At 36.4% G+C, this 17133-nt stretch overlaps 1 protein-coding gene across 1 annotated transcript; it reads right to left on the bottom strand.

The window, feature by feature from the left end:
• Positions 1 to 5565: 5565 nt before the first annotated feature.
• LOC132554932 (uncharacterized) lies at positions 5566 to 5994 on the bottom strand. Its single transcript, XM_060219262.1, has one exon. The coding sequence runs from the start codon at positions 5992 to 5994 to the stop codon at positions 5566 to 5568; it is 429 nt and encodes a 142-aa protein (XP_060075245.1).
• Positions 5995 to 17133: the final 11139 nt, after the last annotated feature.

Genomic DNA, 17133 nt, shown 5'->3' with positions numbered 1-17133 from the left:
GAGTTTTACGTTAAAAGTAAATGATAACATGCGCAAGTGAAATAAATATAAGTATGAAATATATCACCAACTTTCACTTCAATATAGGTACGTGTTTACCCATAGCATATCAAACAATCCACGGTGATATCAAATATAAGTAAATACCTATTTTGAGTTTTGATATATATGACTGAACCTTAAAGGTACCGATATATTAAGATAGAACACACAAGGTTTCTGATGTGCTACATTACATGATCGTATGGCCAAAGCTGAAATACCTATATCCGGTGTATCTCTTTGTTTTATATATATTATCAATATGACTCGGGTCACGCGACAAAACGAGAAATACGTTCTTTAAACAGTGCTTTATAAAAGCCTTTATTCATTCTTTGTTTCGATGTGTCGAAAGTGTTTTATTCGAATGAAATAAATCAATCGCTAAAAATGTCGGAAATGTGTAGACCAATATTTCACCATTTAAAGTTGTGTTACAAAACTGACAGAAGGGTGCGGCAGTTCTACATTTTTAAGATGCCATGGTGTTTTTTAAATTATTTTTGTTTTAAATTACGAGAAGGAACGAGAATCGATCTTCTACAGTTTTTGTGTTGTATGTTTCGATAAGTCACTGCACGAGCTATTTGTCCTTCAGTCACGAGAGGATCGTCCTTCAGTCCGTGTAACAATTGTCTTAGAGACATAAAACAATACGTATCTTACCAGAGAAAAGGGATTGTTCTTGTGGAATATTAATTGTTGTTTTAATTTGATCAATAGATGTAGCACATTGACATAACATATATAGCGTATTCGATTTACTGTCCGCTTTTACTTCAATTTTCAAAAATAAGGATAATTATGACGTAATGGAAATGTCAATTAATGGTTTTGCTTAAAATCACATGTCACATAAACAACAGCGTGTTTGATTTATAATTCTCCTGTTGACAACTCCAACCGTTTTATCCAGTAAATGGAATGGTCCATTAATTTCCTCGTGGGAGAAGAGGAGTTCAGCGCACTAACATTTTAAACAATACTCAATGATCATATTCTTACAGTAGAATTTTATCGTTGTACCTGTTCGCAGGAAAGTAGATGTTTTTTTTAATTAGTAAAAAAAACTTCGTGTAAATAACGCGAATTCTGTTATAATGATGATATATTTATTCAATCATGGTGCCTTACACGTAGTGGCACAATTCAAAAATTACCGGTATTGATGACGTCATTGTGAATTTTTACATATACGATGGTGGGTCGCACCTCCCCATCTAGTTTCTTGGCATTTCGGACAACTTTTGATTTGCCCAGTCTCCCATAGGCTTCAAAATTTAGGCCCTAACATTACCGACGAGTCATAGAAGGACGAAATAGACGTATGATAAGTTTACTTTTTCAATTGGCTCCACTGTAAATAAGTTCGTTTTAAAATATGTTATTCGCTATTTAACTCATTTATTACATACATGAAAGGTATATTCAGATAAATGTTACATACCCGACACATATTGAAAATACATGTATGCTTTGTATGTCACTTAGAAAGTTAGACAATATAAACCTGCTGCAGTCACAATACAAACATTTCTAATTAATTCATTCCATTTAGTATAATAAGACATGATTACTTTTAGCAGTGGGTAGATAGGACCTTGTATCACATAAAAACTGAAATGTTGCCGAGCGATTTTTTTTTCAGAAGAACGGGTTATCTGATATTATGGACAATTCAATAGTTTGTTTAAAACCAGTTTGGAAGACAAGTGATTAAATATGAGAAAAAAACATAGCTGGACCAATATTATACAGAAAGTCATTATCGGAACACCAATCTGTTTCCAGGCTGAGGACAAGGAGATATTGTTCCGATAGTCAAATTATCAGTAGCAAAGTTCAACTAAATCTAAGCCCTTAGCAACACTGACGAGTCATATAAGGACGAAACAGCTATATGATGTAGTATCACTGACGAGTCCTTGTAGGACGAAACAGCTGTATGATATAGCATTACTGGCTGGTTAAACAATGATGGAATAGCTGTATGATGTTGCATCAATGACTGGCCTTTGAAGGACGAAACATCTGTATGAGGTAGCATCACTGACGAGTTATAGAAGGACGAAACAGCTGTATAATATAGCATCAATGACTAGTCATTGAAGGACGAAACAGCTGTATAATGTAGCATCACTGACGGATTATATAAGGACGAAACAGCTTTATGATGAAGCATCACTAACGAGTTATAGACGGACGAAACAGCTGTATGATGAAGTTAAGTCAATGTTTAGTTCCTCTGTACCTTATTCCCCTGAATTTGTATGAAAAGGAGCTGCCGTCTGTACGACTGTTTTATCTTTTTTTCAATAAAATTGGTTTCAGTAAAACCGTTAATTAGTCACGATGAAATTACCTCCGTTTTAGTATCGCGCATGTTACAAATATAGTTGGACAGTAGCGACCAAGGAAAAATATTTATAAAATTCGTTGAATTTACGATTTGCATATTAAAAAATAGTCTTGTAATGTCAGAACTGTCAGTGTTTGCTCTGATTTGTAGACTAATCAGTAGATAATCCTATTGACATGGATTCTTTGGTTCAAGTGTACTTCAATCTACATTAACACATTAACGTAGAACCAATACACTTGAAAACTTGATCAGTGGTATGTAAGCCGTGGTACCTTATGAGGGTTATCTTTCTTGTCACTCTTACAACTCCCGTTCCGGGCAGGTTACATCGAACACTAGTTGAATTTTTTTTAAATCCTGTTGTCAAGATGGGACATTTTACAAAGTATCCGATTTTCACGGAGATATTCACATCTTATTGTATACAAAGTCAGAAATGACACTACCACTTTGCCGAATTGAAAATTGGCCGAGTTTAAATTCCCTTATTGATGACAGGTGATATTGATATAAGGCTTTTCTGTGAGACAGCTTCATGCCAGCGATGTATAAATCACAAACAGAGGTACAATTTATGGCTAGTTGTCCACTTCATATCAAATTTATGAAATGAGTTTGGAAGTGTTTCACTTTAGAGAACCTTTTGGGAGCTAAAATGAAAAGTTCCGGATGGCCTTGTCAGCAACAATGACTTGTAATCAATGGGTGATATGTTTCATCTGAATCAATATAAGGGCGTTCTGAAATCAGCATCGTTCATGGGCAAATGTGGGTTTGACAATGATTGAAAGATTTGTCTTTGCTCAGCTGTCTTTATAGGAAATTTATATCATACAACACCAACAAGAATATCATACTGTATATTCACTTATATTTCGCGTGAAATTTATTTTCGTGTTAATACGCGAGGAGCGTCAGTTGCGAATTCAAATCCTTCGCGACTATTCGTGCGAAAATTATTCTGTATGACATCCATGTTGGTTTTGTTACGAATATCGGAGTCTTGAAGAATGTATGTCTTTAATAGGTCATCATTCGCGAATAAAATTCATTTTTAGATCGCCGTTCGCGAAACCAAGCATTCGCGAATATGTTTGAAGAGGTAAGTTCGCGAAATCAAAGTGATTTACAGTAACCATTGTGTTGTAGAAAGTCAACACTAGAGGGGACTTATACATAGAAATAGATATTTGTATTTAGTCGCGTTCTCAACCATTGAAATGATCCATAACACTATCATTTTATCTCATTTGTAGCGCGCAATTTCACTTGATTAAATCTTTGATGATTTTCCTATAAACTGAAATTTGGAGCGTCAGATTAAATGTTGTTCATACAAAAGTAATTAGTTTCACCGTCGTCTCCAAACGTAAACAAGGAAGATGGCGATCTTAACTGGCAGACAAACAAGTCACTGAACTTAAAGCCAAAGCCCCTCATAAAGGATTGACGCGATTTTACCGTTGAGTAGTAGCCAATGAAATGAATAAGACGTGACTTCCTCTTCAACTGTCTTATACATAACCAGAACCAACAAAGGCTAACTCGTCGTTCGAAAACATTTTAACTTTCAATACTGTATGTTTAAAGTATTTCTCCTATCACACTAAACAAGCAAAACTTCTAACTTTGTAAACTTTTGTTCCAAACTCATTTCGTTAGTGTCCTTATTAACGGTGGACGTTACTGTATCTGTAGTGTCCTTATTAGCTGTGGGCATTACTGTATCTGTAGTGTCCTTATTAGCTGTGGGCATTACTGTATCTGTAGTGTCCTTATTAGCTGTGGGCATTACTGTATCTGTAGTGTCCTTATTAGCTGTGGGCATTACTGTATCTGTAGTGTCCTTATTAGCTGTGGGCATTACTGTATCTGTAGTGTCCTTATTAGCTGTGGGCATTACTGTATCTGTAGTGTCCTTATTAGCTGTGGGCATTACTGTATCTGTAGTGTCCCTATTAGCTGTGGACATTTCTGTATCTGTAGTGTCCCTATTAGCTGTGGACATTTCTGTATCTGTAGTGTCCCTATTAGCTGTGGACATTTCTGTATCTGTAGTGTCCCTATTAGCTGTGGACATTTCTGTATCTGTAGTGTCCCTATTAGCTGTGGACATTTCTGTATCTGTAGTGTTTTTATTAGCTGTGGACATTTCTGTATCTGTAGTGTTTTTATTAGCTGTGGACATTACTGTATCTGTAGTGTCCTTATTAGCTGTGGACATTACTGTATCTGTAGTGTCCTTATTAGCTGTGGACATTTCTGTATCTGTAGTGTCCTTATTAGCTGTGGACATTTCTGTATCTGTAGTGTCCCTATTAGCTGTGGACATTTCTGTATCTGTAGTGTCCCTATTAGCTGTGGACATTTCTGTATCTGTAGTGTCCCTATTAGCTGTGGACATTTCTGTATCTGTAGTGTCCCTATTAGCTGTGGACATTTCTGTATCTGTAGTGTCCCTATTAGCTGTGGACATTTCTGTATCTGTAGTGTCCCTATTAGCTGTGGACATTTCTGTATCTGTAGTGTCCCTATTAGCTGTGGACATTTCTGTATCTGTAGTGTCCCTATTAGCTGTGGACATTTCTGTATCTGTAGTGTCCCTATTAGCTATGGACATTTCTGTATCTGTAGTGTCTCATTAGCTGTTGACGTTTCTGTATCTGTAGTGTCCTTATTAGCTGTGGACGTTTCTGTTTTGCAGTGTCCTTATTAGCTGTGGACATTTCTGTATCTGTAGTGTCCCTATTAGCTGTGGACATTTCTGTATCTGTAGTGTCCCTATTAGCTGTGGACGTTTCTGTATCTATAGTGTCCCTATTAGCTGTGGACATTTCTGTATCTGTAGTGTCCCTATTAGCTGTGGACATTTCTGTATCTGTAGTGTCCCTATTAGCTGTGGACATTTCTGTATCTGTAGTGTCCTTATTAGCTGTGGACATTTCTGTATCTGTAGTGTCCCTATTAGCTGTGGACATTTCTGTATCTGTAGTGTCCCTATTAGCTGTGGACATTTCTGTATCTATAGTGTCCCTATTAGCTGTGGACATTTCTGTATCTGTAGTGTCCCTATTAGCTGTGGACATTTCTGTATCTGTAGTGTCCCTATTAGCTGTGGACATTTCTGTATCTGTAGTTTCCCTATTAGCTGTGGACGTTCCTTAATTGGCAGTGTCCCTATTAGCTGTGGACATTTCTGTATCTGTAGTGTCCTTATTAGCTGTGGACATTACTGTATCTGTAGTGTCCTTATTAGCTGTGGACATTTCTGTATCTGTAGTGTCCTTATTAGCTGTGGACATTTCTGTATCTGTAGTTTCCTTATTAGCTGTGGACATTTCTGTATCTGTAGTGTCCTTATTAGCTGTGGACATTTCTGTATCTGTAGTGTCCTTATTAGCTGTGGACATTTCTGTATCTGTAGTGTCCTTATTAGCTGTGGACATTTCTGTATCTGTAGTGTCCTTATTAGCTGTGGACATTTCTGTATCTGTAGTGTCCTTATTAGCTGTGGACATTTCTGTATCTGTAGTTTCCTTATTAGCTGTGGACATTTCTGTATCTGTAGTGTCCTTATTAGCTGTGGACATTTCTGTATCTGTAGTGTCCTTATTAGCTTAGGACATTTCTGTATCTGTAGTGTCCTTATTAGCTGTGGACATTACTGTATCTGTAGTGTCCTTATTAGCTGTGGACATTTCTGTATCTGTAGTTTCCTTATTAGCTGTGGACATTTCTGTATCTGTAGTGTCCTTATTAGCTGTGGACATTTCTGTATCTGTAGTTTCCTTATTAGCTGTGGACATTTCTGTATCTGTAGTGTCCCTATTAGCTGTGGACATTTCTGTATCTGTAGTGTCCCTATTAGCTGTGGACGTTTCTGTATCTGTAGTTGCCTGACTCTATATGGAATTATTTGACTTCTCCTAACCTTGAGACTCATTATACCTGCTTTGTGTGGTATTCTTAAGATCCTCTTTCTTTTGCGAAGTCCCAACTAGAAAAGCCATTGTGTCCTCTCCGTAATGGCAGCGCCAGACCAACATTCACAAAAGACCACCAATATTATGGTATTAAATTGTCACGTTCTTGATGTGTACCAAACGGATTCATAGGATACAGAATAAATTTACATCTAACTTTCAGTTGTTTCGGGTATATCATTTTTCTGTATCTTTTAGGGTAGAACAGTCGAATATTTGAATGCCTTCTTCATACTGGCGTCAGTGACTTCCGTATCGTTTACATATCAATAAGTAGTCAGTGGTGCGATATAATAACTGACTGCTGTCTATCTGTTTAGTTACATTTACCATTCCGTTGTGTCACATTGTCGGGACAATGTATGCCATGCAGATCAAGCTTTTTATAAACCTGCAGATGAAACACGAACATACATGCTAGGGGACAATACATGACTTCTAATACACCGTCTCCCAGTACGTTAAATAACTAGTTCCGCACGTGCACCTTGTTTACATGAATTCGCTTGGTGCATTCTATCAACAAATTGCTGTAGTATCCTTCCTGGTAATATAACGTATGATAATTGAATATTGGGCAAAGTGCATAACCATCATTATTTTACACATGCAATTCTAAGATTAATAGTACATTTGTGTGATCAACGGGCGAACAGAACCGTCACAAGAATACAACATGTCCATCAACATTCAATGAGAAAGTCTGTGTTTCATATCATTACATCACTTGGTGCCAATGTAATCAACTACATGGCAGGACGGCCGTTGAGAAGTGATGTATTTCAATTACTGAAATAGATTTCCCCGATTGTTTGACCTTGTCATATCAACAAAAACATGTCACATATTTGGTGAATTCGTCACTCGCTGCTCTCAATAAACATCGACAACTCAGCTATTCGCACCTAGCAGCTTCGTAAGATATAAATTGCAATATTCTGAGACCCAGAGGGAGGTCCGGTTTCTCCACTGGACAATATGATGGTTAGACGTTAATTATTTTGTTCGTTAGAGGCGATTTCAACGATCGATCATAAACATTTCGTTTCTAAATGGAGAAAGTGACGCTGGAGTTTTGGATACTATTTTCAAGTGCTGTATGGATTAGGGGCAGATGTTGGTGCCAGATTCCCGGCTACCCACTTAGTGATTATTGATCTAACCTTCACATAACTTGCCTATATGTAACCTGATGCAAAACTTCAACAGTGTATTCTCCTTTAAGTTTTAAGGTAAGCTTCTACTTTGCAATAACATATACAAGTAGATATTTCTTTTCAAACACTAACTTTTGTATGATTTTTCTCAAAGTTTGAGGGAGTCCCACAGCATGAGTCCAATACAGCAATATGATTGAATCCACAAAAAATTACTGCCAAGCCATTCATACTTTGAAACTTTTATTCATGAAAAATGGATCTGTGCTAGTGTGTTTGTTAAGGTTATAATACACTGGAGTTTTATTAACACGTACAACATTACAGTGTTAGCCTGGTTATCTATGGCAGCCACGAAAGCATTGCTATCAGGAATCAGTATATAACGGATGAATAACGCTAAAGGCTTGATAAAAAGTGGGCTTATCTGCGAATATTCAACATAAACAGAACTTCCTTACTCCAGAAAGCAACAGCAAGGGACCCCTGTCATCATAGAATTTGGCTTCCCGGTAATATTTTTCCTGTTTCATCTTATTAATTGTTTGGTCCCTTTGATCTCCAACATTCTACTCCCCCTTTTTTTACTAAAGCGGAATATTTTTATCAATATATAAATGGCTTCTGCACATTAAATCCATTTCTCTTTGGCAATTGAAACTCAAATTTCCTACAGTATCAGGTTCATCCGCACCTCCCTTCCTAAACTTCATAAAAATCCATATAAACACAGTTTTATTGCTGGTTCATCTAATTTTACAGCCAAACCTTTATACAAGCTTCTTGCAACCAACCTTCGTATTCTCAAATTAGTGTTACAATCCCATTGTGATAATGTTTCCTCGAGAAGTGAAATTAATGTATGTGAATTTCCGTGAACACCAAAGAAATTTTAACAATCCTGTCCTGAAAAACAATTCTTCGTTGAGGAAAAGTTAATTAGTAATCCTGTACACTACATCACACCCCATACAACCTGAAGGAATGCCTTCTTCCTCAGATTAGGAGGAGCTTTCTATATAAAGAAAGAACGTGAAAGGCATTACTAAAACAATTATATGGTTCTGTGCTATACATGAGCATATATTGGGAGAAAGTACGTGCAAAACTAAGAAAATATTTATTGAGGACAAAGTCATAAAAAGGACAAAATATCGTTATACCTTTGCTGACTTGTTTTTGTTTTCATAAGAGACTAAATTTATCGAAGACCTATCAAAACAGGTCACAAAGACCTTGTGACTTCTTTCAATTTTTCTTTACGATACATTGATATGTTCTGTCTTCAGAAAGCAAAAAAATATTGACTGAGTCCATCGTGTTTTCCCACCAGAACTGGAAATCTAGGACATGACACACTCTTTATCAGCAGTTGACCTCGATATTTCCTACAATGAAACTCACAGTGACAGCTTTTTACACAGCTGTATAGTAGGTATAATAATTCAGTTTTCCCGAGTGTGAATCCTTCATTTCTAGATAGCAACAATGCTGCGTCCCCAACGAGGGCGTTTCCTAATCACATCTGATTCAATATTACGGGGATGTTCGTTAGTTTGGTAGTTAGTTTCCTTGTTATATTGACCTCATTTGTGATCGCCGCATTACTTTCTTTGATTGACCAATATTTATAAAACAGATATTGTTGATGCAGATGACGCTTACCTTTGCGGAACACTTGGTCTTATAAGGTTCGTGTGAATCTATACTTTTCATAATATGTTTTGTTAACGCGATTAGAAGTTTAAATTTAACATTCTGTTTAAAGGTTGGTATTATCTTCTTTCTTGGCGTCTTCCATCATTTCACTAAAACAATTTAAGTTGTGAAATCTATGGTTATGATTATCTGCTCCAATTTTTGACATTTATATTGTGTATATATATTGTAGGCCATCATACGTTTGCTACAATTATTCATCTGGTATGTGGAATGTGTCAATCATTCAGTGTGTTGTCATTTAAAGGATACATCTCGGTCCAGTGCTAATAATAACTAAAGTTCTTTAAAAAATAAAGTAGAATGGCGTTTTGTAGGCCGCACCCTCATTAAAAAATTACTTCTAAGAAAAAAATGTTCAAATATTTGTAGAGTATTGTGTTCAAATCTTTGTGATTATCTCCATCGAAGAGGTGGAAAATAAAGTACTATGCATGATTGCATTTATTAAGTAAATGTCAAAACATAACCGGTTTAGGATGGCGGATCAAAAAACCTTGAATTCCTTATTTATGTATAGTAGCATTTTTTTTTTTTTTTTTTTTTTTGCTGAAAAGTGAAACATCAATAAAAAATTATTTGGAATTTAGAATTATGGCTGTCACTACACTAACGATTATGATCACCATTAAAATGCCAGATGTTATCAACGAATCTGTAGTCATTTCTCCGTCACAGAAGATTTACTGTGTTTGGTATTCAAACAAACCCCTAAGTAAGGGATGATATGGTACAATGATAATTACCTGATTGATATATAACAAAGATGTCTCTGTGTCTTGTAAAGTGCTAACTCAGCGCTCACTAGGGTTACACACATTGTGATATTCCTACTGTTACCCGAGACAACCGGTAGGAATGCTCTAACCCGAGATGGACGATGAAGATGTTCATTTTGAGGTAAGATTCCTACACAATTTAACGACCTAGACTTCTCGTCTTATTTTCTTACTTCTAACTTGTATTAGAAAGGTCATTAAAATTTGCAGCCCTCTCGTCGAGTTCATTACACATGTACATAAATTATAGATCATCGAATGGCGCAGTGGTGACGCACTCGACTTTCCCCCTTGGCGACTGGGGTTCGATTCGTCGATCGGCAGTGAAAATGTATGTGGTCATCTCTCGTGCGCTTAAAAGTCATAAGTTGTTAGCATGTTTGCAATTTTGTTTCGCAATTGCTGTAAACCTAGTAAATTTATAGTTTCGTAATTTTAAAATGTGCACCGTCAAATTTAAATACTTATAGCGTCATGTTTAATTTAGAAAGATGAGGGGTGCTTATGATTGTACAAAAGACGAGCAAATGAATACCACCTTTTGATACAAATTTAGAGTAAGAGTAGACCAAACATTAAATTAAACTGCATCATACCGCTGTTTCGTTCTCGTAAGTCTCACCAGTGATGCTTAGGGCCTCAATTTTACAGCCTAGGAGGCGACCGATGAGAACCCGATGTGGTCGAAAAAAATATCGGGATCAAGATGGAATTCACTATACGCTATTTTTAGAAAATGTCAATTACATGTGCATATTCTGAGACGTGCTTGTGGAAAATAATTAATGGCGGTTACAGGTAGCTGTTTATTCTATCCTGTATATCAGTAACAGTTTTTTTTTCAAATTCAGGGTGAACGATAGAATTTTCAACCAGCATTGTTGTGATGTTGAACAAAAATTCGTATGGTTTTTTCCCTGAATTAAAATATTCCATCTTACTAAAACAGTCGTAAGCGGATCAGGATTGGCGTACAGTAAATACATTGACATAACATTAATTGTTTGTCATGATACCAATAAATACATTGACATCACGTTATTGTTTGTCATGATACCAGTAAATACATTGACATAACAATCATTGTTTGTCATGATACCAGTACATACATTGACATAACATTCACTGTTTGTCATGAGACCAGTGAATACATTGACATAACATTCACTGTTTGTCATGAGACCAGTGAATACATTGACATAACATTCACTGTTTGTCATGAGACCAGTGAATACATTGACATAACATTCACTGTTTGTCATGAGACCAGTAAATACATTGACATAACAATCATTGTTTGTCATGATACCAGTAAATACATTGACATAACATTCACTGTTTGTCATGATGCCAATAAATACATTGACATAACGTTATTGTTTGTCATGATACCAGTAAATACATTGACATAACAATCATTGTTTGTCATGATACCAGTAAATACATTGACATAACATTCACTGTTTGTCATGAGACCAGTAAATACATTGACATAACATTCACTGTTTGTCATGAGACCAGTAAATACATTGACATAACATTCACTGTTTGTCATGAGACCAGTGAATACATTGACATAACAATCACTGTTTGTCATGATACCAGTAAATACATTGACATAACATTCACTGTTTGTCATGAGACCAGTAAATACATTGACATAACATTCACTGTTTGTCATGAGACCAGTGAATACATTGACATAACATTCACTGTTTGTCATGAGACCAGTGAATACATTGACATAACATTCACTGTTTGTCATGAGACCAGTGAATACATTGACATAACATTCACTGTTTGTCATGAGACCAGTGAATACATTGACATAACATTCACTGTTTGTCATGAGACCAGTGAATACATTGACATAACATTCACTGTTTGTCATGAGACCAGTGAATACATTGACATAACATTCACTGTTTGTCATGATACCAGTGAATACATTGACATAACATTCACTGTTTGTCATGAGACCAGTGAATACATTGACATAACATTCACTGTTTGTCATGAGACCAGTGAATACATTGACATAACATTCACTGTTTGTCATGAGACCAGTGAATACATTGACATAACATTCACTGTTTGTCATGAGACCAGTGAATACATTGACATAACATTCACTGTTTGTCATGAGACCAGTGAATACATTGACATAACATTCACTGTTTGTCATGAGACCAGTAAATACATTGACATAACATTCACTGTTTGTCATGAGACCAGTAAATACATTGACATAACATTCACTGTTTGTCATGAGACCAGTGAATACATTGACATAACATTCACTGTTTGTCATGAGACCAGTGAATACATTGACATAACATTCACTGTTTGTCATGAGACCAGTGAATACATTGACATAACATTCACTGTTTGTCATGAGACCAGTGAATACATTGACATAACATTCACTGTTTGTCATGAGACCAGTGAATACATTGACATAACATTCACTGTTTGTCATGAGACCAGTGAATACATTGACATAACATTCACTGTTTGTCATGAGACCAGTGAATACATTGACAACGATCATTTTAATATATTGCTAAAATTTTGAACTTTGGTTCTGACATAAAGAGTGATCATATGACAATGACTATTGAAAAATGACGTGTCTTCAGAAATCTGCTTGATGTTCGAATAACCACAGCGATTTGTATAATTGCATGGGTCTTCTGAGATCTACTCAGTGTTGGAATAACTTCAGCGATTTGTATACTTACGTACGGGTAGACAATAAATTTCATTAATTTTACTAATCTTTGATACATTACCTGTAACTATTGCGTGTCATTATAAATGTATTAGTAGCAGTTCTAGATATCTGTCAGTAGGCATTTCTCATTTTGAGATAGATCGAGCACGGAGCGTGGAGACGGAAACCGAAACCTATAGAATTACGGACTGTCTAAAACACTCAGCACCATGCTCAAATAAAACAAGAATTCTTTCTAGAATATAATCCAATAGACACAGGGGTCTGACAAATTGTGAAATGAGATTGATAAAAATACCAAAAAACTTAAAAGATTTCAAGGCCATAAATTTTAAAACAAAAACTTGTATAAACCAAACGCATAAACAGGGAATCTGTTTGGGGTAGAGACGTGAAAGTAGCGCGTGTGTTGTTGATCTGTTTACTGACATATATCACTGTATCTACATCTATCACTTTATCAACACACTTTTCTCTTTAAGCCAGCGTTACAATAAATGTGGATATAATTGCTTATCTACATTTCATTCCTCACTTTTAGTTCCACGTGTCCTGTACATATATTTTAGATATTGTATCTGTTTTATAAATGTTACAGTTGACGTTTTGCTCTCAAATGACCTCGGTTTTTTCCCTTTGGTCTTCCGTTTTATTGGATACAGCGCAGATAAACAGTAATCATACAATATAATATTATAGTCAGACAATACAAACAGAAGAAATACATTCATAACAACACTACCCACGCAATACTTTGTATATAACATCTTTCTTATTAAACCATCAATACAACGTTCTTCTATGACGTCATCATCAACATACACGAGGTTATCATAACGACATTTCAATATACTAACGATACGTATAAATGTAAACAACAACAATGATCATTAGTATATCAACACGGAATAGAGCACACGGGAGAGCATACACTCAGACCAGAGCATACAGGAGAACATACATACAGAATAGAGCACACAGGGGAACATACATACAGAATAGAGCACACGGGAGAGCAAACACTCAGGCTAGAGAACACAGGAGAACATATATACAGAATAGAGCACACGGGAGAGCAAACATACAGAATAAAGCACACAGGAGAACATACATACAGAATAGGGCACACATGGGAACATACATACATAATAGAGCATACAGGGGAACATACATAAAGAATAGAGGACAGAGGAGAGCAAACACTCAGGCTAGAGAACACAGGAGAACAAACATACAGAATAAAGCACACAGGAGAACATACACACAGAATAGAGCACACAGGAGAATATACATACAGAATAGAGCACACAGGGGAACATACATACAGAATAGAGCACACAGGAGAACATACATACAGAATAGAGCACACAGGAGAATATACACTCAGACCAGAGCATACAGGAGAGCATGCACTCAGACTAGAGAACACAGGAGAGCATACATACAGAATAGAGAACACAGGAGAACGTACAAACAGAATAGAGCACACAGGAGAACATACACAGAGAATAGAGCACACAGGAGAACTTACAAACAGAATAGAGCACACAGGAGAACGTACAAACAGAATAGAGCACACAGGAGAACATACAGAATAGAGCACACAGGAGAACATACACACAGAATAGAGCACACAGGAGAGCATACACACAGAATAGAGCACACAGGAGAACTTACAAACAGAATAGAGCACACAGGAGAGCATGCACTCAGACTAGAGAACACAGGAGAGCATACATACAGAATAGAGCGTACAGGGGAACATACACTCAGAATAGAGCACACAGGAGAACGTACAAACAGAATAGAGCACACAGGAGAACAGGAGAACTTACAAACAGAATAGAGCACACAGGAGAACGTACAAACAGAATAGAGCACACAGGAGAATATACATACAGAATAGAGCACACAGGAGAGCTTACAAACAGAATAGAGCACACAGGAGAACTTACAAACAGAATAGAGCACACAGGAGAGCATGCACTCAGACTAGAGAACACAGGAGAGCATACATACAGAATAGAGCGTACAGGGGAACATACACTCAGAATAGAGCACACAGGAGAACTTACAAACAGAATAGAGCACACAGGAGAACTTACAAACAGAATAGAGCACACAGGAGAACTTACAAACAGAATAGAGCACACAGGAGAATATACATACAGAATAGAGCACACAGGAGAGCTTACAAACAGAATAGAGCACACAGGAGAACTTACAAACAGAATAGAGCACACAGGAGAACTTACATACAGAATAGAGCACACGGGAGAACATACATACAGAATAGAGGACAGAGGAGAACAAACATACAGAATAGAGCACACAGGAGAACATACATACAGAATAGAGCACACAGGAGAACATACATACAGAATAGAGGACAGAGGAGAGTATACACAAATTTGTATAACTTATGGTTCACGATAGTTATGATCATAACTTGTTGACGTGAATCAAAACCTTTCCAGAATGAATTATTGTGCTTCATTTTGCCAATGATAGTGTAGATTGGTTACAGGTTTTGTGTCTCCGTGACTCGTGCCATCTCTAGGCGCTGTCTCACCGTGTTCTGGCGACGTGTATCTGCCAATATACATAGATATACGTGATGGAAGTTTCTCCAATTCTACTTCAGTCTTAATCGTAACCTGGATATCTAGGTTTTCCTGTTTGTATTTAATATATGGACCTTTTAGTGATATCAAATGAATTTTCAAAAAAATAAAGTTTTTTCCTGTTTCGAATATTTTATTTGCCTTTTAAATTAAAATAGTTTTTTATGTTTCAACGTCTATATTTGTGTAAAATGAAAAAATGACAAACCTGGTTCTGGGAACATACTATGTGTAAAACGGTCTACAAGAAACGCTATTGTTGAGAAATAATTCGGCGCCATGATACTAAATGGAAACTTGCCAAAACAAATACATATTATAGCGCTGTTTATTTGCCCTCGTCCTGATGTATTCCTCAGAAGTCAATCAACATATTAAATTATCATAATTGGAAATATTAATGTTTTATGCAGTAACATGTCCTTTGAGATACTCGAAAGATTGACGTAGTATCATGCGATATTGGCCTTCAACAGTATGGATCTTTTTTATAAACCATGGATTCTTGTTTTTCGAACCTTTAGATTATACAGGTGTTATCAAATTGTTTCAAAGACCAGTCCGTAAGTTAGAAGTCACAACAGCATGACTTCAGTTAATCAGTTCAAGGTCTTGCTGGGTAAGGATTAACCAAACGATGAAGACCTAAGTCAATAATGATAAGGTTCTATAGAGCAAACATACATTGTTGACAAAAGATATGATGTCGGTTTGTCAACTGTAACGATATGTGTTATATGATCATACAACTCAGTTCTGCTTAATATACTCCGTTATCGTCAATTTGTTCTGGGAGTCAGTGATCGATGACGTCACAATAGTGGTCACATGACTAAATATTGTTATAGTCTCACAAACACAAATTGCATTCTTTATGCAATGCTTTGCAATGTATGTACTTCAGACATTTCTTATAGACAAACTTTTGCCATACAAGACAGAAAAGTAGAAAATACTCGCGTGACGAGAGAAACAACTGAACCAAACACGATTAATAAAAAAAAGATAAATTTAAAAAAAACATCCATGCAACATCACTGGTTCACATGTGTAATAAGTTTTCTTGTGTTTTGATACAGAGAACAAAAGAAAACTTCTCAACATGGATTTAACCGTGACGGTACTTGTTTTTTTTTAAAGTAACAGTTTGTTGGTCCCATGGTTACACCTTCTTGACTTCAGCTTCCTTGGGTCATAATAAGATTATATTATTGACAAAGTGGGAGTCGATTTGATCTTGATTTTCCTATTCAAAACACGATAATGATATTGATTTGCATTAATCATCAAATGCATTTTAATTAGAGAGAGGTACACAATTGTGATTCACCGTTTCGTAGTCATGTGGTCTGTCAGTCTCGGTCCACTGACACATTTGCGATACGTTCGCGTGCCAGGATCAGCAGCAGAACCATCACGCCTGATTGAACAGCGGAACAAAAGGTTTCAACGGCTTACAATACTGCTGTTGATATCGACACCATTAAAAATCATCATTGTAGAACGACTGCATGAAAATTCTTTTGATAATATTAAACTAACTGATTTGATTTAATTCCAACCTATCGGAGACATATGTATGTCTGATGTAGACGAGACGGTATTCTAAACCATCGGCACTAATCTGAGGACCCCTCCAGCATTAAGGGATCGCGGGACCCCTCCAGCATTAAGTGATCACGGGGCCTTTGGACCAGCTCCCTACAGGCCCCACTCACCTTCTATGCACTACA

Source organism: Ylistrum balloti, unplaced genomic scaffold (genome assembly GCF_031769215.1).
Source record: "Ylistrum balloti isolate Yb309-2 unplaced genomic scaffold, AGI_CSIRO_Ybal_v1 Utg370450, whole genome shotgun sequence".
Lineage (NCBI taxonomy): Eukaryota > Metazoa > Mollusca > Bivalvia > Pectinida > Pectinidae > Ylistrum > Ylistrum balloti.
Note: the sequence above shows the minus strand (reverse complement) of the source record. Positions and strands in the feature narration are given on the sequence as shown.